Source organism: Mustela nivalis (genome assembly GCF_964662115.1).
Source record: "Mustela nivalis genome assembly, chromosome: 5".
Lineage (NCBI taxonomy): Eukaryota > Metazoa > Chordata > Mammalia > Carnivora > Mustelidae > Mustela > Mustela nivalis.
Window position 1 is genome coordinate 52,932,481 of NC_139024.1, and position 21,937 is coordinate 52,954,417.

General features: G+C 41.2%; 1 protein-coding gene across 1 annotated transcript in view; it reads left to right on the forward strand.

Moving 5' to 3' along the window:
• Positions 1-21,937, forward strand: part of LATS1 (large tumor suppressor kinase 1) — a 56,394-nt gene that overhangs the window by 12,301 nt on the left and 22,156 nt on the right. The window contains exons 2-3 of the mRNA XM_082730284.1: positions 13,735-14,222; positions 19,679-19,826. Of these exons, the coding sequence (XP_082586410.1) occupies positions 13,881-14,222; positions 19,679-19,826 (490 nt within the window). The 5' untranslated portion in view covers positions 13,735-13,880. The remainder of the gene's footprint in view (positions 1-13,734; positions 14,223-19,678; positions 19,827-21,937) is intronic.

Consider the following 21,937-nt stretch of genomic DNA (forward strand, 5'->3'; position numbering starts at 1 on the left):
TGATGTGTTTAGTTCTAGTCAATTCCATGGGTCAAAAACCATTTTTCAGATGTGTTAGTAACCTCTTCCAAAAATTTGAGAGCTCCCATTTCTATATTCAGTTGGTTATTTGAGACACAGCTATCCCCTTAGAGTGGGTTTTACCACTGAGGTACTTTAGTCAGCTGAGAGATGCTAATGGACATCTATGCTGAGCCTTTTAATTCCATCTCTTCCTGTTTGGGGTCTAGAATCAGGCTGCATTCCAACCCTGCAGGATTTTAAATTTCTGTCTATTCCTTCCTATTTCTGTTTGCAAATCAGCTACTTCTTTCCTGACCTTATCATTTATTTATAATACTTTGCCAAATAGCCAATAGCAGCCAACACACACTTCAAAGATTCTCGTTTTCAGACTCTATTTATAGAACTACAAATTCAGTAGACTCTTTGTCACCTTGTAAGTTATAATAGACAACAGCTTTACCAAATATTCAGCCACTGTAAAACATGGTTCTTTATTTTTCCAGCCCCAGTATCACTTTCCTTGAAGCTCTTTGCCTAACTACTAAATCTATACTGTATTAGGGTATCTGTTATAGTAGCACATCTCTTCTAAGTACCAATTTCTTCATCTTTTTTTTTTTTTTAAGATTTTATTTATTTGACAGAGAGATCACAAGTAGGCAAAGAGGCAGGCAGAGGGGGAGGGGGAAGCAGGCTCTCCACTGAGCAGAGAGCCCAATGCGGAGCTTGATCCCAGGACCCTGAAATTATGACCTGAGCCAAAGGCAAGAGGCTTAACCCACTGAGCCACCCAGGTGCCCCTCCAGGTACCAGTTTTTGTATTAGGAGAATGAGAGACTAAATAGGCAGATAGACAATGGCCAGATCATATATGAAAATAGAACTGTGACCACAATAGCAATAGGCCCAAACAGCCAGGGCTTTGTCAGTAACTGCCGACTTCTAACTCAGGACTAACAAGGGAAAGACAAATATACCCCCAACCAATCACATAGGATGCCCTGCTTCAGGTTAGCTGGCCTCCAGCTTCCTTGTGGCAGAGCATACCTGATGTCTTTCCTTTTATTCAATTTAAAGCTTTTTCATTCCCCTGCCAGCCTTTGAATCTCTGCCAAAGAGATGGTAACTGCCTGACTCCCTTGCTGTGGCAAGCTGTTAATAAGTAGATTCTGCTTATTTTCAGTGGTATTTATTTATTTATTTATTTAAAAAGGTTTTTTTTTTTTTTAAGTAGGCCTCATTGCAAGAGCTCAAATTCATGACCCTGAGATCAAGACCTGAGCTGAGATGAAGTCAGACATTAACTGACAGAACCACCCAGGTGTCCCTTGGGTGGTCTGTATTACCAAAATAATACTAGGCTGTTTTGTAGTTAACATTGCAAAATATCAGTGTTATAATACAACAGAGATTTCTTTCTTCTTTACACAAAGTCCAGTGGGGTTCAGTAGTAAACCATTCAGTGGCTTAGGAGCCCATATTTCCTCCATATTGTGAAGCTACCATCTCAAAATGTGACCAGCATTGTCATTGAAGCAGGAAGAGAGAGATGAAGAAGCGCTGGCTTCTAACTGCCTCAACTAGAATTGACACATTACATCAGTTCACAGAGCTTTGGCAGGAACTAATTTAGGTAATAGAGGGCAGTATGTAAATATAGTTTCTGGCAACAAGGATTTATCAAGACCAATTAGGTAAAGATATGTCACACTTCTCTTTTCCATCATTATTAAAATCTGATGGTATGGATTACCTTTTGAAACAAACATTTAAACCTAATAATTCAGGATACCTGGGCGGCACATTCGGATGAGAGTCCAACTCTTGGTTTCAGCTCAGGTCAGGATCTCAGGGTTATGAAATTGAGCCTCACAGGCTCTGTGTTCAGGATGGAGTCTGCTTGAGATTCTCCTTCTCCCTCTGTCCTTCCTGCTTTTACGCTTTCTCCCTCCCTAAAATAAATAAATAAAATCTTAAAAAAAAAAAAAAAAAAAGGTAATGTCTCTCTTACTTCCCCTGAAAAGCTAATGCTGAAATGATGTTGTTGTGTAGAATTAATTGTTCCTTTAAATTAAGAAACACTTTGTGTTCTTTGTGTGTTTTGCATTTGAATAAATAATTTGCAGCAGAACCATTTAAAGATCCAGAGCACTGTAGTCATTTCTTTTCTTCTTTAGTTGTTAATTTTATGTTTTAGAAAATTTCAAGCACATACAAAAGTAAAGGGAATAGGATGATGAACTTTCATGTGCCCATCACCCAGCTACAACAGTCATCAGCTACTTTGGTCTCATCTATGTCTCCATCCACTTCTCTGCAAAACCAAATTTTATTTAATAAGTAAATAAAATTTCAGACACCATATTTAAAATAAAATCCAGACATATTTTATTCACAAGTGTTCCAACATGTAGATGAAAAAGCTAAGCATAAACTAATTTTTCATTTATTTTAACTTAAAACACATTATTACATATATACTAGAACACAGTCATTTCTGGACCATTATAGCCTCAGATGTTAACAGTGTTAGAAATTACATTATTCAAGTACAGAGTTACAGGATATAGGATTAGGATGACTGGCCCAGCATTTTCTTTTCTTCATTTGATTTATTTGAGAGAATGAGCAAGTAAGAGAGAATGAGCAGGGGAAGGAGCAGAGGGAGAGGGAGAAGCAAACTCCCCACTGAGCAGGGAGCCCTATGTGGGGCTCCATCCCAGAACTGAGCCAAAGGGAGACTCTTAACTAACTGAGCCACTCAGGTGCCTCTGGTTCAGCATTTGCTAAAATGGATTCCATAGAAATGAATCTCATGAAATGCTCAGAGGTGGGAAAGTTCTTTGGTCAGATAAGTTTGGGTAACACAGCATTCTCTTCTTATAAATTCATGTATTATGTAAAATGAGGTCATATTTTGTGATTCCATTTTGGTTTTAAAAAAAAATTTTTTTTTTATTTATTAATTTGAGAGAGAGCACAAGTGGGAGGCAGGGGCAGAAGGAAAGAGAGAAGCATACTCCCCACAGAGCAGAGAGCCGTACCCAGAGCTTGATCCCAGGACCCTGAGATCATTACCTGAGCCAAAGGCAGATTAACAGACTGAGCTACCTAGGCGCCCCTTTTTGATCCCATTTTGATTGATAGTAATATTATGTTAGAATATGCAGTATTTAAAAAATTATCTTAATTGAAGTAGAGTTGATACATAGTGTTATGTGAGTTGCAGGTATACTACTGGGACAATTCTGTGTTATATTTCGCTTACCACAATGTTGCTACCATCTGTCACCATATAATGCCGTTAAAATACCACTGACTGTATTCTCTATGCTGTACATTTCAATTCAGTGGCTTACACATCTCATAACTGTACTTCCCATTCTCCTTCACCCTTTTTGCCCATTCTCTGTCCCCACCACTCTAAGAAACATCAGTGTCTTCTCTGTGTCTGTGGGTTTGTTTTGGGGTTTTGTTTGTTCACTTATTTTTTAGACTCCACATATAAGTGAAATCATACGGTATTTGTCTGTGTCTGACTTATTTTACTTAGCATAATACCCTTCCGTTCTGTTCATGTTGTCACAAATGGCGATGTCTCATTCTTTTTTTTTTAAAAGATTTTATTTATTTGTTTAAGAGATACAGAGTGAGAGAAAGAGAGCATGAGCAGGGAAAGAGGGAGAAGCAGGTTCCCCACTGAGCAAGGAGCCCAACATGGGGCTTGATCCCAGGACCCTGGAATCATAACCTGAGCCAAAGGCAGATCCTTACCCCACTGAGCCACCCAGGTGCCCCCATCTCATTCTTTCTTATGGCTGAGTAATATTTTTTTTTTTTAAAGATTTATTTATTTATTTGACAGAGAGATTACAAGTAGGCAGAGAGGCAGGCAGAGAGAGAGAGGAGGAAGCAGGCTCACTGCTGAGCAGAGAGCCCGATGCGGGACTCGATCCCAGAACCCTGAGATCATGACCTGAGCCGAAGGCAGCGGCTTAAACCACTGAGCCACCCAGGCGCCCATGGCTGAGTAATATTAACATTGTATCTATAAACACCACATCATCCTTATCCATTCATCTATCCTTGGACACCTAGGTACCTTCCATATCTTGGCTATGATAACTAATGCTGCAGTAAATATTGGGATGCATATATATATTTTTTTTTAAGATTTTATTTATTTATTTGACAGAGATCACAAGTAGGCAGAGAGGCAGGCAGAGAGAGAGAGGAAGAAGCAGGCTCCCTGCTGAGCAGAGAGCCCGATATGGGACTCGATCCCATGACCCTGAGATCATGACCTGAGCCGAAGGCAGTGGCTTAACCCACTGAGCCACCCAGGCGCCCCGCATATATCTTTTTTAATTAGGGTTCTTATTTTTGTTGGGTAAATATTCAGTAATGGAACTACTAGGTTGTATGGTATTTCTGTTTTTTATTTTCTGAGGAACAGCTATACTATTTTCTACTGTGGTTTCACCAATTTACATTTCCACCAACAGTATACAAAGGTTCCTTTTTCCCACATCCTCATCAATACTTGTTATTTCTTGTTTTTTGACTGTAGCCATTCTGACAGGTATAAGGTGACAGCTCATTGTGGTTTTGGTTTGCATTTCCCTGATGATTAGTGATGTTGAGCATTTTTTCATGTATCTGTTGTCCATTTGTGTATGTTCTTTGGAAAAATGTCTCAGATGTGCTGTATAGATAGTGATTGTATTCGTTTCATGTGGCTTACCTGGCAAATCACTAAAAATGGGGTCTTAAAAAGCATACATTTATTCTCTTAGAGTTCTGGAGGCCAGGAATCCAAATTCAGTATCACTCACCCAAAATCAAGGTGTTGACAAGGCCACCCTTCCTCCAAGAAGCTCTAGGAGAAAATCTGTTCCTTGCCATTTTGGCTGCCAGCTTTCCTTGGCTTCTGACAACATCACTCCACTCTCTGTCCCCTCAGACACACTGCCTCTTCCGTTTCTGTATGTATCTGATCTCTCTCACCCTTCTTCTCAGAAGAACACTTAAAATTCTGTGTACTGCTTACCTGAATAATCCATGATAATCTCTCCATCTCAAAATCCTTAATGACATCTGCAAAGTCCCTATTTCCAAATAAGATAACATTTACAGATTCTAAGGATTAGGAAGTAGATATGTTTCATGATGCCATCATTCAGCCTACTATAGTGATTCTTACTGTTGAGGGAGGTGAATTATGAGGGACTTCTACTTTATATAATATAATATTAAAGTTTTTCAATGAGGATACATTTTTGTATAATTAGAAAAAACTAAGATTATAATTTTTTAAGGGTAAAAAGAAGGGATAAATCACTTGCATTTATTAGTTCAGCAGATATTTTTGCACAGCTTACTGTTTGCCAGGCTCCTTGTTAGGGATGGGAGCAAATGTTGTATATTGACAGAGAACAGCAAATTATGATTATTTTGTTATTTTTTGTTATTTTATTATTTTTGTTATTTTTTATGCTTATTTGTTATTTGTTATTCTACTCTATCAAGGAGAATGATTTTGGAAATGGTAAAATAATAATAGTAAAATGATACTAAACTTGGAATTGAAACCCAAAATAATTATCTATTAATGAAATGCTTAGATGCTGTGAATAAAATGTGACTCAGATATTCAAAGAACTAAATATGACATTGGATAATCACTGATGTTAATCCTTGATTGCAGGAAAATGATAGGTTGCAGAACAGGATATAGAAAATATTTTCCCTCTCAGGAAGGACAAGAAGGGGAATTCTGTAAATTTTCAACTGGTGAGCTAAATGTGAAATGTAATCTATTTCATTAGTAAGCTATTAATATTTTTGGGAGGCTTAGGGAAAAACTGCTTATCATTAGGGGCCAGCTCTTTTCATAAAAGCATAAGATGTATCCATCTTAATTTCATTTATGAAGTAATTATCAGTAGATTGGGTTATGTTGTAGACAGAATATGTGTGATTTTTAGCAACACAATGACAGTTCATTTTTGTTTTTAAAAATGGAGAAATGTGGTCTTCTTGTTAAGTAGAATTGAATCGATCAGGGCGCCTGGGTGGCTCAGTGGGTTAAGCCGCTGCCTTCGGCTCAGGTCATGATCTCAGGGTCCTGGGATCGAGTCCCACATTGGGCTCTCTGCTCTCTCTCTGCCTGCCTCTCCATCTACTTGTGATTTCTCTCTGTCAAATAAATAAATTAAATCTTTAAAATGCAAACTATTAAAAAAATTTTTTAAAAATTGAATCAATCATAAATAAGAACTGTACCACAGAAGTACGGATTATTGAGTCACCAGGAAACTGCCTCTGATGGTCTTTTTCAGGACTTCATCATTTTTCAGGCCTACTGCAAAATAGTCATTTATGTGTATGTATAATTAACATCCATAAGTGTAATTTTTAAAAATAAAGCGTTTGGTTTTTTCTTTGTGGGTTTTTTTGTTTGTTAGTGAGAAGGGAGAGTGGCGGAAGGGAGCAAAGGGAGAGGTAGAGAGAATCTTAAGCATGTTCCATGCCCAGCACAAAGCCTGACATGTGGCTCAATCTTACAACCTTGAGATTGAGATCTGAGCCAAAATTAAGAGTTGTATGCTTAACTGACTGAGCCCCCAGAAGTGTTTATTTTTAACAGCTCTAAGATATAATTTATTTACCATAAAATGTACTTGTTTAAAGTATACAATTCAGTGGTTGTAGGCCAGAGCTATACAGCCATAATAATAATCTTTTTTTTAAATTTATATTTATTTTTTATAAACATATATTTTTATCCCCAGGGGTACAGGTCTGTGAATCACCAGGTTTACACACTTCACAGCACTCACCAAAGCACATACCCTCCCCAATGTCCATAATCCCACCCCCTTCTCCCAAACCCCCTCCCCCCAGCAACCCTCAGTTTGTTTTGTGAGATTAAGAGTCACTTATGGTTTGTCTCCCTCCCAATCCCCGGCGGGGAAATGGCCGGAGGGCTATGATTTTTAAGAAAGGGCCGGCTGTATAGTAATTCAAATGGGCTTAAGCCTGAAGACCCACGGGGCGTAGCCAGGAGTCTGGTGAGAGCTATAGGCAGAAGTGTAGGCTAGGAAAGATGGGTTTCTAGGGTAGGTTTGGTGAGTTGGGCTTTGAGCAGCCCGTTGGCCTTTTCTACCTTACAGATGACTGTGGGTGGTATGGGATGTGAAGTAGAACAATGGCTGAAGAAATTAGTGGAGAGCCTATGGGCCACTATGGAGGGATTGGTGGATGTCAGTAATCAAGGTGTGCACCAGATTGCCTGGCAGGGCAATCCTGTCCTGGATGTAGATCCACCCCTTATCTGGCAAGGGTATAGGCAGTAAAGTTGCAGGGTTTAAGCGGGGGGAGGTAGAGAGAGAGAGATGCGGGTTCTCTAGGAATAGCAGATGGAATATCTGGAGACGAGGAGTCAGATGGGCCAGAGATCGGTGGCTAAGGAGGTCTGTGAGTTGGTGGGGAGAGTAGATTGTGATGGGCTGCCCTAAGGTCATGTTGAGGGCCTTAGAGGGGGGTACTTGATATCCCTTGGGCCCCAGAAAGTTAAGTAGGGTGGAGGTGTCGTCTTGGGAGACCGAGAGGGAGGGGCTACAGAGGAGGAGGTCATCCACATATGTAGTAGAGTACTGGCCTTAAGGACGCCTTAAGGACGCACTGCTGTTAAGTCTGTAGGCCTGGCCGAAAATGTGAGGGCTGTCCCTGAACCCCTGGGGTAGAACAGTCCAAGTTAGTTGTCCAGAAGCATGCGTGTCAGGATTCTCCCAGGTGAAGGCAAAAAGAAAATAGGAATCAGGGTGCAAAGGGATGGTGAAAAAGGCGTCCTTTAGCTCCAGTACAGTAAAGTGAGAGGTGTTTGGGGGAACGCGAGACAATAGGGTGTAGGGGTTAGGAACAACTGGGTGGAGGGGGACCACGACCTCGTTCATAAGCCTAAGGTCTTGTACCAGTCCATAAGCCCCTGAGGGCTTGCGTACTGGGAGGATGGGGTGTTACAGGGGGAAATGATGGGGATCAGGAGTCCCTGACGTTAAAGCCGTTCTATGATAGTTTCAGGCCCTGGCGGTGGGCTAAGGAAATAGGGAACTGAGCTTGAGGGAAACTTAGAGTTATCATTAAGCTGTACTTTAACCGGGGTAAGGTGGGAAGCGATGATGGGCTCTGAGATGTCCCACACCTGAGGATCTATAGCGGGTAGGTCATCTGGAGCGGGGGTCGAGGGAGTGGAGAGGTGTAGGATGAGACGGGTTGAGGTGGATAGAGGGGAGGAAGGGGAGAGGCAGATAGTTGCCCTTAGTTTCTGGAGAATGTCCCTACCCAGTAGAGGGACCAGGCAGGAAGGAATCATAGGAACGAGTGGGGGAAGGGAAACCCATCCAGGCTACAGGTAAGGGGAAGGGTCACCCTAGGGTTGGAGGAGGTCCCATCGATCCCCATAACAGTAATTGGTGAGGTTCGAGTAAGTCCCGAGTAGGAAGGCAGAACAGAGTAGGTAGCCCCCGTGTCCAGCAAAAAAAGAGATGGACTTACCCACTACCTGGAGCGTAACCCTGGGCTCGGCCTGGGTGAGAGGGGTGGCTGAGTCTGGGCTTCGTCAGTCGTCCTCCAATCCAAGCAGTTGAAAGGCCAGACTTACTGTCTCAGGGGGTCCCCCACGTTGAGGTGCCGAAGATACCCCGAGGTTAGGGCAGTCGGATTTCCAGTGGCCCATCAAATGGCATTGAGGGCAAGGCCGAGTTGGCAGCTTTGGATTGGGACACTGGCGAGCCCAGTGTCCCTCGGCCCCGCATTCAAAACAGGCCCCCCGGCGGGGTGCGATTGGTTGCCCCTCTCTGCTGGCTCCCGGAGCCGGCCGGCCGCAGGGCTGCTGCCAAGGCTTGGGTCTGCAACTGAACCTTTTGCTGGTCTGGCTTGTCGTTTAAGCTCAGCCGCCTCCTCACGGGAATTAAAAACCTTAAATACCATTTTCACCAAGTCAGAAATGGGGGTCTGAGGGTCCTCCTCAGCCTTCTTTAACTTTCCCTGTATATCTGGTGCCAATTGAGAGATAAAATGAGTAGCTAGTACCGTGGCCCCCGCAGGAGAGGCAGGGTCCAAGTGAGTGTAATGGGTTAAAGGTTCGGTCAACTGGTTAAGAAACATGGTGGGGTTGTCGTAGGGGCCTGGACAATCTCCCTAATCTTGTCATAATTAACGGCCTTATTAGAGGCTGCCCGCATGCCGGCTATGAGACACTGGACCATGCGGTCGCGGTGCCAGTGGCCATCTTGGCCATCCTGATAATCCCAACCTGGTTCTACAGCTGGGACCTCCCAGGCTCCAATTGGCATGGCAGCATCAGTGAGCTGGACCTGATCCGCGTGCTCCTGGGCAGCAGCCTGGATGCGTTCCCTCTCCTCTATGGTGAGGGTGGTGGTCTGGACCACATGTAAATCATGCCAGGTGAGGTCATAGGCTTGGGCCAGATATTGGAATTCTTTAATATAGTTATCAGAACTGGCCGAAAAGGAGCCCAAACGTTTCTCAATTTGGGAAAGGTCCTGTAGAGAGAAGGGCGCATGAACTCAAACAACTTCCTCAACTCTAGCAACCTCCCTTGGGGGGCAGACGAACTCGGGGTGGGGGGGGGGGCTTTCAAGCCCTAGTGCGGCTGCCTGCGGCTGTTACAACAGAATTCAATTAAACACAAAAGGTGTTTACCAACAGATTTCAAAAGCTTAAACCTAGTTCTGGCGACCAGTGCTCAGGTATTTTATCCCATTCTGTTAAAGGTTACCAAAGACTTTGAATGCTACCTTAAGAATGACCCATTAAAACTCCAAGACACACAGTTAACCAGCAGTTCTAGTCATCTCTTTGCTAGCAGATTTTAACAAATAACAAGAGCCTATTTGACCTTCAGTAAACTTTGATTGCAGTTTCCGGTTTACTGCGGATAAATTTGTCAGGAGTTCGGATAGGAGGGGGGAGGGGGAGAAGGAGGGGCAGACGAGAGCGCCGGTTCAGAAATCCTGAATTTAAGGGACCTTGGGGTGAAGGATCGCGGTGAGGAGGAGGAGGAGGAGGAGGAACCAGAGGCCCTCTTGTCAGTGGGTGGGTGAAGCTCTCTGGGGTTCAGAGAGAGGAGAGGGGGAGGAGAGGTCCGAGTCTTTGGAAGCAGTGGGTGGCAGGGTAGGGGGAGGGGAGCGGGCCAAGAGGACCTGTGAGGTGGAGCAGTGAGAGCAGAGGAAGGGGCGAGAGTGCAGAGTCCAGAAAGCTGGACATAAGGGACCTTGGCCCATCTGCCTTGGTGTCTGCCGAGGTTATTTAGGTCCATGAAAATCTGATAGTTAAACGTGCCTTCCGGAGGCCATTGGGACTGATTGTCTAATCAGTATTGTGGCCAAGCGACAGTACAGTAACGTCGTTTTCGCAGGTCCTGGTCCAGTTCCAGGGTTTTAAAATTGGCCAGCAGGCCTAAAACACCCCCGGGATGTTTTAGGGTCGAATTTGGATTGGGAGGTCCCCATGATTTGTTGCCGGGCAACCCGAGGGCCGGAGGAAGGCGTCCCCTCATCCACCACTGGGTTGCAGAAAAGCTGTGTCGACTGCCGTAGAGGTTAGGACGTCTCCCAGCCTCTCGGAGTCACGGAGGTCACCTGGTGACCGGCGGGGTCCACCCTGACGCGGCCGCGATTAGGGCAGGGCTTTCCGGAAGGAGGCGCGGAATCGGGGAAACTCATCACAGCTTTGGAAGTGGCGTTCGGAAAGGCAGGTCCGGTTCGGTCAGGGAAAGGAGAGAGCCTCCCCACTGTGTGGGGGCTCAATCTCCTTCCCGGGTTTCGGCACCAAATGTAAAGTTTTTTCCGGCGAGATAAACACAACACCAGGCAAAGTGGGTGCAAGGCAAGATTTATTAAAAACGCTCTCCGGCGAAGTTTCAGGGCTCAGGAGAAGGGGAGCCAGGAAAGTTGTGACGGGAGGAGGTGGGCACCCTCGGGCGACGGGAGGAGGTGGGCACCCTCGGGCGAGCTTTCCAGAGTGGCGGAAGTCGCGCCCAAGGCAGGCAGGAAGGGGCTTTTAAGGGGTCTTGGGGAAAGCTCAGGGGTCTTTTGGCAAGTTTCCCTTATTTGGATATCCTGCCTGCTCATCGGGATCCCATTGGTCCACAGGAGCCCGGGGCGGGGGTCTCAGATTCCTGCTTGGGCCTTTGTTCTCCTGTCCGAGCTCAGGTCTTGTGGCGGGAACTTTCGCCATCTTTGGTAGCCCTTCCTGCCAGCCCAACAGGAAGAAGAGAGAGCATGTGGGTACAGGGAAGGGGAGGGAGGGAGAGGGAGAGAATCCCAACCAGGCTCCATGCCCAGCACAGAGCTGAACATGAGGCTCCATCTCCCGATCCTGAGAGATCATGACCTGAGCCGAAATCAAGAGTCAGATGCTTAACTGACTGAGCCACCCAGGTGCCCAGAGGACGTGGACTCTTGATCTTGGGGTTGTAAGTTCAAGCCCCACACTGGGTGTACAGATTACTTAAAAATATATGAGTAGAAATAGGCTTCTAGTAGATGATAATTACCAATGTTTCACATCCCAGTGGTACCACTTAGAAACTGTTTTACTCAAACTCTCTGAACCTGTTTCCTCATATACAAAGCAGAGATAATAAACCTTCACAGAGCTGTTAAGATGGCTAAATAAGGATTTAGACAAAGTTGTTTAGTACTGCCCATAACAGGCTCTCAACATGTACTGAGTGGGATTTCATGATGCTCCCTGGAAAGAAAACATCTTTAGCACTTGCTGCATGTCACAGATAGAATGGCTTTCTTGCATTATTGCTTTCCCTATCAGTGAAGATACTTAAGTAGACTTTATGTGACTGTTCTTCTAGTATGTTTTTCCCCCCAGTTTACTTTTTTAAATTTAAATTCAGTTAATTAACATATAATGTATTATTGGTTTCAGAGGTACAGGTCTGTGATTCATCAGTTTTATATAATACCCAGTGCTTATTACATCACATGCCCTCCTTAATGTCCATCACCCAGTCCCCCCATTCCTCCAGCCCCCTTCCCCTCCAGCAACCCTGAGTTTGTCCAGTGATTAAGAGTCTCTTGTGGTTTGTCTCCCTCTCTGGTTTCATCTTGTTTTATTTTTTCCTCTCTTCCCCTATGATCCTCTGTTTTGTTTCTTAAATTAGTCCTATCAGTGAGATCATATAGTTGTCTTTCTCTGATTGACTTAATTTGCTTTAGCATAATAACCCTCTAGTTCCATCCACATCATTGCAAATTCTAGTGTGTTTTAGAAGACATTCATGCATTAAGTGAGGAATAAGACAAGTTGTCCACAGACATCCTTTCCCCATCCTGTCATTAATAAACTTACTGTCTCTAGAGTCCAAGTCCACAGTTGGTGAAAAAAGCTCCAGCATTTGTTTTTAAAGCATAAAGGTATCTTCTGGACTTGTGGTTTAAAACCTTTTTAAAGCAACAATCCTTTCTTCTAAAGAAGTCTTCTGCTTGGGGGTGCCTGGGTGGCTCAGAGGGTTAAGCCGCTGCCTTTGGCTCAGGTCATGATCTCGGGATCCTGGGATCGAGTCCCGCGTCGGGCTCTCTGCTCAGCAGGGAGCCTGCTTCCTCCTCTCTCTCTCTGCCTCTCTGCCTACTTGTGATTTCTCTCTGTCAAATAAATAAATAAAATCTTAAAAAAAAAAAAAAAAAGAAATCTTCTACTTGAAGTCTTATTTTATTTTATTTTAGATTTATTTGTTTAGGGGTGCCTGGGTGGCTCAGTTGTTAAGCCACTGCCTTCAGCTCAGGTCATGAGCCCGGGGTCCTGGAATCGAGTTTCACATCAGGCTCCTTGTTCAGTGGGGAGCCTGCTTCTCCCTCTCCCTCTGCCCCTGCTCATGTGTACAGTCTCTCTCTGTCAAATAAATAAATAAAATCTTTAAAAAAAAATTATTTATTTGGAGAAAGAAAGCATGAGTGGGAGGGGCAGAGGGAGAAAGAGAGAGAGCATCTAAAGCAGACCCTGTGCTGATCATGGACCCCAACGCAGGGCTTGGTCTTACAACCCTGATATCACAACCCACGCCTGAAACGAAGAGTCAATCGCTTAACCAGCTGTGCCACCCCGATGCCCCAGAGTCTGATTTTAAAATCTAGAATTGGAGGTTCAGGGTGAGGTTGATGAGAGGCTGTCCATTGTATCATTCATTTACTAATCCCTCGTATCTGTATATACTTTATATGCTTACTAAACAGTCTTTTTTCCTTTACGTTTTTAATTTATTTAAAATGTAATCTCTATGTGTAAACCTGGTGATTCACAGACCTGTACCCCTGGGGATAAAAATATATGTTTATAAAAAATAAAAAATTAAAAAAAAAATGTAATCTCTATACCCAACATGGGGCTTGAACTCATAACGCTGAGATCAAGAGTTGCATGGGCTCTGAGCCAGCAAGGCACCCCCGTTTACTAAGCGCTCCCAAAATTATATTTTATCATCATAACCAGTGCTTGATATAATTTTATAAATTAGGAAATGTGCACAGAGAGGTTAACTAATTTTCCTCTCTGTACGGTAATCCTTAGTGGAGCCAGAACTATAACCCAGGTCTCTAACTGATAAATTAGTGTATGTTCTCCCCCAAACACATGGTACTGCTTTATCAGCTAATCACTTTATAGCTTTGCTTTTTTCTTTTACAGGGTTAATAATTTAATTGTAAAGAATTTCAGCATTCCTGGGGACTTCTGCAAAGGATCTTTTTCAGTCTTGCTCAAGAGAAAGTTCTGGATCAGTCAAGTAGTTCTTACAGAAGTCCTTTGTGTGGGTTATAAATATAGATGTTTTCATGAAGAGGAGTGAAAAGCCAGAAGGATATAGACAAATGAGGCCTAAGACCTTTCCTGCCAGTAACTACACTGGCAGTAGCCGGCAAATGTTGCAAGAAATTCGGGAATCTCTTAGGAATTTATCCAAACCATCGGATGCTGCTAAGGCTGAGCATAGCATGAATAAAACATCAACTGAAGATCCTCGACAAGTTAGGAATCCACCCAAATTTGGGACACATCATAAAGCTCTGCTGGAAATTCGAAACTCTCTACAACCATTTGCAAATGAAACAAGTCGGAGTTCTTCAGAAGTTAATCCACAAATGCTGCAAGACTTGCAAGCTGCTGGATTTGATGAGGTAGGAATTTTGAAAGACAAAAGAAAGGATTTTCCTTACCTTACACTATGTAAAACTGTTTTGGTGATCTCCTACAGAAATGTTTCCTTTGAGAGAATTTAACTGTGTATACAAATTTGTATATTCTAATCAGCAAAGAATGTCTACAATTCCATTAACTAGTGAAACAAAATAATTGGTTATTTCTTTAGTTTTTCTCTGTGGTTTCTGGGATTTAAAAGGTCAAGTCATAAAGTCAGATGGAAATGCAGTTGAGGAAAGCTGCAGGGGAGGACAGAGTAGGTCTCTGAGTGCAGTAGGCACTCTGGAGAGCCTAGTGGCTGTGTGGAAATGACAGTTTATGAAGTTTAAGTTCATACTACAGAGAAAGAAGTAGAATCAGGATTTCATTAAGTAGCTATGTTCACATCATTCTCAGGCCCAACTCTCAAATTCACAAAAACTAAAAACTTACATGTTGCTCAATCTGCTAGAATTTTGAAGTTTTATTTTGATGAAATTTCATTTCATGTTAATTATGCCAGATCTTTAATATTTACTCTTAGAATTCACGTTAAAAGTTTTTCATAGCACATATATATGTTTACAGTCATATATGTTTAGATCTATAATCTGATGTTTGGACTATAAAATTTTTTTTCCATGATAACATACTTTCTCTGAATATTTTAGGTGGCAGAAATCATTTTGGTTACCAATTGCCATGGAAAATGTAACTAAATGTGAATGAGCACATGTTAATTAAGTTCTCCTTTGAAATTATAGTAGCTTTTTTGTGCTTATAAAAATACCTATTTCAGGGGTATCTGGGTGGCTCAGTTGGTTGAGCCACTGCCTTCGGCTCAGGTCATGATCTCAGAGTCCCAGGATGGAGTGTCTCCTTGGTCTCCCAGCTCTGTGGGGAGTCTTCTTCTCCTTCTGACCTTCTCCCCTCTTATGCGCTCTCTTTCTCTCTCTCTCTCTCTCATATAAATAAATAAAATCTTTTTTAAAAAATGTATTTCCTGTTAAAAAGTAAACAATGAAAATTATCTTTAGCTCTACTACATAAAGACTTACCTTTAAAATTCTTTCATTATTGTTAATATTTTGGTGACCACATTTTCAGAGATTTCTGCAGTTAAAATTGATAACTTAAATATGCATTATAGTAAAGGATTTGAAAAGGAAGATTTCAACCAAACTGTAGAGAAAAAAGTTGAGTCTTTCTGGTGTACCCTGTTCATCCATTTGATTACTATTATTTCCTATCATTTTTATGCTAAGTGTTCTAAACATAATTGGATTTGTTTCTGAAAATAGGTGGAGAGAAAGGAGGAGGAGAGGGCCTTTGTTGTTTTCCTGGTTAGTAGTTGAAGGATTAAGGAAATGGCTTCACATGGAGTTTCTGCTGAGTACTTTCTTCCTCATCTCTCAGCCAGAAGGCGAAGAATAAAGAAAGGAATAAATCATGGCACCTAAGTGGCTCAGTCTGTTAGCATCTGCCTTCAGCACATATATGTGAAATCATATAGTATTAGTCTTTCTCTGACTAACTTTACTTAGGTCAGTGGCCTATTTATCTTTGGAAATAATAACAGTAACTGCTTCGCATTACAAAGATATGTTAGCATTATTAAACAATCACACATTTCACATTTGTCACCTTATAACAAGGTTAAGCAAGGTTGCTTTACTAAAAGCATTTGGGGGATGCCTGGGTGGCTCAGTTAGTTAAGCAGCTGCCTTCGGCTCAGGTCATGATCCCAGCGTCCTGGGATAGTCCCACAACGGGCTCCTTGCTCAGCGGGGAGCCTGCTTCTCCCTCTGCCTCTGCCTGCCACTCTGTCTGCCTGTGCTCGCTCTCTCCCCCTCTCTCTCTCTGATAAATAAATAAAAAAATAAAAAAATAAAAAAAAAATAAAAGCATTTGGACATTTATCAATTCTCATTTGCCCAAAGAATGAAGTAAAGGTATTATTTATCCCTACAGTGACATAAAGAATATGACAATTTACTTCTGCTCCCTCCTTGAATGGCTCATTCTGGTAGCTTTTCATTATATTGCAGGATTTTTTAAAAATCCTAACTTGGTAGTTTAAAATTTTTATCCAGGAATGCCTGGGTGGCGCATTTCGGTTAAGTGTCCAATTCTTGGCTTCAACTCAGGTCTTGATTTCAGGGGAGTGAGATCGAGACCTCCTCAAGTTCTGCACTCTGTTGAGTCTGCTTGGGTTTCTCTCTCCCTCTCCCCCAGTTCTCCTGCCATGCTTGCTTGCTTGCTTGCTCTCACATAAATAGGTCTTTTAAAAAAATTTAAAAGAATAAAAGTTTTATCCAGTTTTCACTTAATTATTTTATCATTTCATAAACCCTATCTATTCCCTTAGCTATTCAGGTTCAAGGCAGTTGCAGTTTTTTGAGAACGTTTTGAGTGCTGTGTAAAATTAAAACCTCAAGTATTTCAAGATTAGTTTCTTTGTAGGAATAAATATTAAATAGAATTGATGTGTTCTTGGGGCACATAAATCTACAGTCACTGGAGTATATTTTTGCTGCTAAGCATGGGGAAAAAAACCATAGTAATGTGGACACAATGTTTTCTTATCAGACTTGTATTCTAAAGTTACTGATTTAAGAGTCTGGGGTTTTTTTGGTTTTTTTTTTTTTGGTAGAGATCACAAGCAGGCAGAGACGGGGGAGCGGGGGGAGGGAGACAGGCTCCCCACTGAGTAGAGAGCCCGATACAGGCTCAATCCCAGGACCCTGGAATCATGACCTGAGCCAAAGGCAGATGGTTTAACCCACTGAGCCACCCAGGTGCCCCAAGGGTTCTCTTTTTTACACTGGGACCAACACCACCAATTACAGAATTTTTTTTTTTTTAAGATTTTATTTATTTATTTGACAGAGAGAAATCACAAGTAGATGGAGAGGCAGGCAGAGAGAGCAAGAGAGAGAGAGGGAAGCAGGCTCCCCGCTGAGCAGAGAGCTCTATGTGGGACTCGATCCCAGGACCCTGATCAGGATCATGACCCGAGCCAAAGGCAGCAGCTTAACCCACTGAGCCACCCAGGCGCCCCAATTACAGAATTTTAATAGATATATTAAAAGATGCAAAAATCATTCTAACATACAGCAATAATTATTCAGAAATAAAAATCAGCATATTAATCACCAAATACAATTCTAGTGCATTTAACAAAAATATGATTCCCACTATATTGAAAAAGGATGGTGGGTGCCAGTTTTCTTACCAAGTGAGATGACACTGCTGTGTGATAGTAGCATAAATACAGTTCTTTTGGCTTAATCAGTTTTAAATGTAAGTACTCCCTGTTGAATTTTAATTTGGAGTGATAAGAATTATTTTAAATTTGCACATAAAGTGAGACTTACTAATTCTTTTGTATCTCACTGCAAACTTGCAGAAATCTGGTTGGCATAAAATGTGATCACACTGTCCTTTTGTCTCTGTTAAGGATTGAGTGTGTTTGCTGTTAGCAAAAATCCAAAGAATGATGCTTTAAAGAAAGTAGTGACTTAGTTTATATAGCTACAATTGGTCCACTCTCTTAAAGATGTTAGAACCTAAGACTCATGAATTTCTTGAATGTTTCTTCTTTGTGGCATCATGCTGTAGCACAGATGTCAGATCTATCATCTGGGAAACAGGTTACATGAAGTACTCATACCTAAAGCAGGGATAGCAGCATTTTCCCAGAAACCCTTGCTTTTGTTTCCTTGTCAGAATTGTCATGTGGCCACTGTAGCTATAAGGAAGAATTCTGTAAACAAAATGGTAACTTTTTCTAGGAAAGGGAGAATGGATCTTGAATAGGCAACATGTCTCTGCCACAACCTTTACTTTTTTTTTTTTTTTTTTAAGATTTTATTTATTTATTTGAGAGAGCGAGAGAGAGCACAAGCAGAGGGGAGGGACAAAGGGAGAAGTAGAGGAAGAAAGATTCCTCGCTGAAGGAACCTGCCAACACAGGGCTGGATCCCAGGACCCTGGGATCTTGACCTGAGCCAGAGGCAAGAGCTCAACCAACTGAGCCACCCAGGTGCCCCTGCCACAACCTTTTTTTTTGGGTTGGTCTCACCCTAGTCATTTCAATAGGAAGATCATCTGTCAGTAGCCTGTTCATCCACTGGTCGTACTATTCCATTTCCATTTTAAAATATTGTTTCCTTTCAATACCAGCTCCTCTAGGCAAGTAAATAGGTGCTTCTCTTTTGAAAAAAGCCTATCCATATGTGTTCTGTATGTTTTTATGATTTATGTTTACATTAAAAGGGCAAGGAGTAGAGCAGGAGGACAACCCACTTCTAATCTCCAGACACTGCTTATGTGTTTTACATGTTTTCTTATTGAGGCCTCATATCAATTCTGTGAATCTACTGCAGATGAAGAAATTGAGCTTTAAAATATTAAATAATCTAAAATGAAACAAAATGGGACCAGGGAGGGAGACAAACCATAAGAGACTCTTAATCTCAAGAAACAAACTGAGGGTTGCTAGACAGGAGCAGGTAGGAGGGATGGGGTGGTTGGATAATGGACATTGGGAGGGTATGTACTATGGTAAGTGGTGTGAATTTTGTAAGACTGATGATTCACAGACCTGTACCCCTGAAGCAAATGATACATTATATGTTAATAAAAATAAATAAATAAAATACTAAATACTCTGCTAGAGTTTACACATTTCTTAAGGGGGGGTCATATAAATAAATCTGCAGTTACTGGAGTGTATTTTTGCTTCTAAGCATAAAAAAACAAGAGCATAGTAATAGAACTCAAAGTCACTTCTGTTTGATGCCAGACTCTGCTTTTCCATCATGCCACATCACATCCTCAAGTCTTCATCACATAATCATTATATAGTGTTATTCTTATACCATTTGACTTAGATTTATGTCCTTGAAAATAAGTTTCTCTGAAAATGTAAGCTCTGAGAGGCTAGAAATCAGAATTACATAGCTCTTTTACAAGTAAACACAGTGACAAAGGTGTTTTTAAAATGTTTTAATGATACAAAAGAGTGGCTTCCAGTATTTTTGACTGATACCTTTTTAACAATCTGATAGTCTCTGCCCTTGCCTCAGGTCATGATCTCTAGAGTCCTGGTATCAGATCCCGCATCTGGCTTTCTGCTCAGCAGGGATCCTGCTTACCCCCCACTCTCTCTACCTGCCTCCTACTTGTGATTTCTCTGTCAAATAAATAAAATCTTAAAAAAAAAAAAAGTGATATGTTACATAAAGGTGAAAGTATTAAAGAATGTTTTGAAGAATTTGAGGATTTGCTTTCTTTTTCGGCTTGAGATTATATGGATGTTTATAGTAGTTTTACAAACAGGAACTTAATGTTGTGGTTTGGGGCCCTTATGAAGTGAAGCTAATAGTGCTCTTTCTATCCTAATTAATTATAAGATTTAAACTTTATTTCTTTTTTTTAAACTTCTTAACAGGATATGGTTATACAAGCTCTTCAGAAAACTAATAACAGAAGTATAGAGGCAGCAATTGAATTCATTAGTAAAATGAGTTACCAAGATCCTCGCCGGGAACAGATGGCCGCAGCAGCTGCCAGACCTATCAATGCCAGCTTGAAACCAGGTGATTAATCAAACATTTTTTTTCTCATTTGTTATTGTTTTAAAATATTTATGTATGTCAATTCTTTAGTCTTAGAAATGCTAAAAGCATCACAGTAAGTTATAGTCTCATCAGGGTAATAGCATGATAGTGTTATACTAAATGAATTTGAGGATGAGGCCCTTAAAGTTTCATAAGTAATTCTGATAAGCAGCGACTGAGGTTGAAAACTTCTTGATTGGTTATACTGAAGCTGAAATATTTCTTTTTTACCACAGATATCATATTCAAACTATTTTTTTTTGTTTCTATAATCTTGTTTTATTTTAAGAGTGAAAGATGTTCATCACAGAATATTTAGAAAGTAAGTAAGGAAAATAAAGACACCACTATTAATACCTATAAGATTTTGGTGTGTTTTTTTCCTCAGTCTTTTTTCCAGTGGAAAACCTGAGTGGGTTTACATGTGTATATTTTGATTCCTACTATTTAAGCAAAAAATGGAGTCATACTTAAACCTACTTGATTCACTTAATATATTGTGCATACCTTTCCTTATTATTAAAGGGTCTACAAAATAATTTTAGTAACTACATTTAGTTAGATTTATCACATACTTTATGTGACCAGTCTCTCATTTTTTGGTATTTGCCTTGTTCCCTTTTTTGCTGTTGTAGACAGCACTATAGTAAATCCTTTTGTACCTAAACCTTTATACATTCCTGATGATTTTGTAAAGGAAATTTTCAAAGTCTTGAAGAAATTTAAGGTTTTTCTTAGATATTGCTTTCTAAAAAGGTATTTCCAACTTATATTCTCCTAATCAGTTTAATAAATGAATGCCTTCAAATTGTAAATCCTAGGTATTATGATTTTTGTATATTTAATGGCTGTGGAAATAATCTCTCATTTTATACATATTTCTTTGATCATTGGTAGTAAATATTTGGGTTATCAATTATTTTTATTTATTATTTATTGGTTATTTTTAAGTTGGCTTTTTATTCTTTGTTAATCTTGTGTTCATCCTTTTTTATTGATTAAAGAGGCCTTATGTATTCATTCTTCTTTTCATTCAGCAAAAATTTATTGTCCACTACTGTTTTAGGCCCTTTGCTCAGCATTGGGTATAAAATTTTTGCCATTTTGTAGAGCTGACATTCTCATAAGGGAGATCAAACCCTCTCACAAATGAATACCTGTAGGATTACAGCTACATACATGTGAATAAAGTGGGGTGAGTTATAGAGTACTAGGACTCCTATCATATAGGGTTTTTTGACCTAATCAAGGAGATCAGACCTTCCTATGAAACTGATAGTAGAGCTGATAGCTGAAGAAAGACTAAGGTTAATGGGAAGGGTTTAGTGAGGAAGGGTGTCCCTATGCATGGCCTGTTTGGCAAGTTCTGTTGCTATACTAGAAGAACTGAAAGTGGCTGGGACACTGAAAACAAGAGTATGCAACAGGACTGGAGAAATACATAGGGCCTGACTGTGTAGGACTGTCTGTTGATCTTATCCTAAGAGCAGCAGGAAGTTATAGAAACTTCAAGCAGGGTAATGATATGATTAGATTTGTGTTTCAAAAAGATGGCTGCAGTGGATAAGAATGGTTTGGGGGGTGGCGGCGCCTGGGTGGCTCAGTGGGTTGGGCCGCTGCCTTCCGCTGGGATCAAGTCCCTCTTTGGGCTCTCTGCTCAGCAGGGAGCCTGCTTCCTCCTCTCTGCCTGCCTCTCTGCCTACTTGTGATCTCTGTCTGTCAAATAAATAAATAAAATCTTAAAAAAAAAAAAACGGATTGGGCGTTGGGTATCGAGATAGACTGGATAAGAGATACAGTAGTTCCCAGGAAATGAAGGTTATTTAGACTGGAGGAGGGCAGTGGAGTAAAGTGAGTGAATTAAGAGAGATGAGAGGGGTATAGTCAAGGATGTGGTGATAACATACAAGGGGTGATAATGGAGAGGAATGACTCTTAGGCTTCTGGTGCAGAAATATAGATGCAGTGTGGTGATCCCCCATATTATAAAAATGAATGCTAAGAGGGAATGGGATTTGGTGGGAAAAGATCATAAGTCTGGTTTTTTGACATCAGATTGAGTTAGGTTCATTGAGTTATCCAAATGAAGA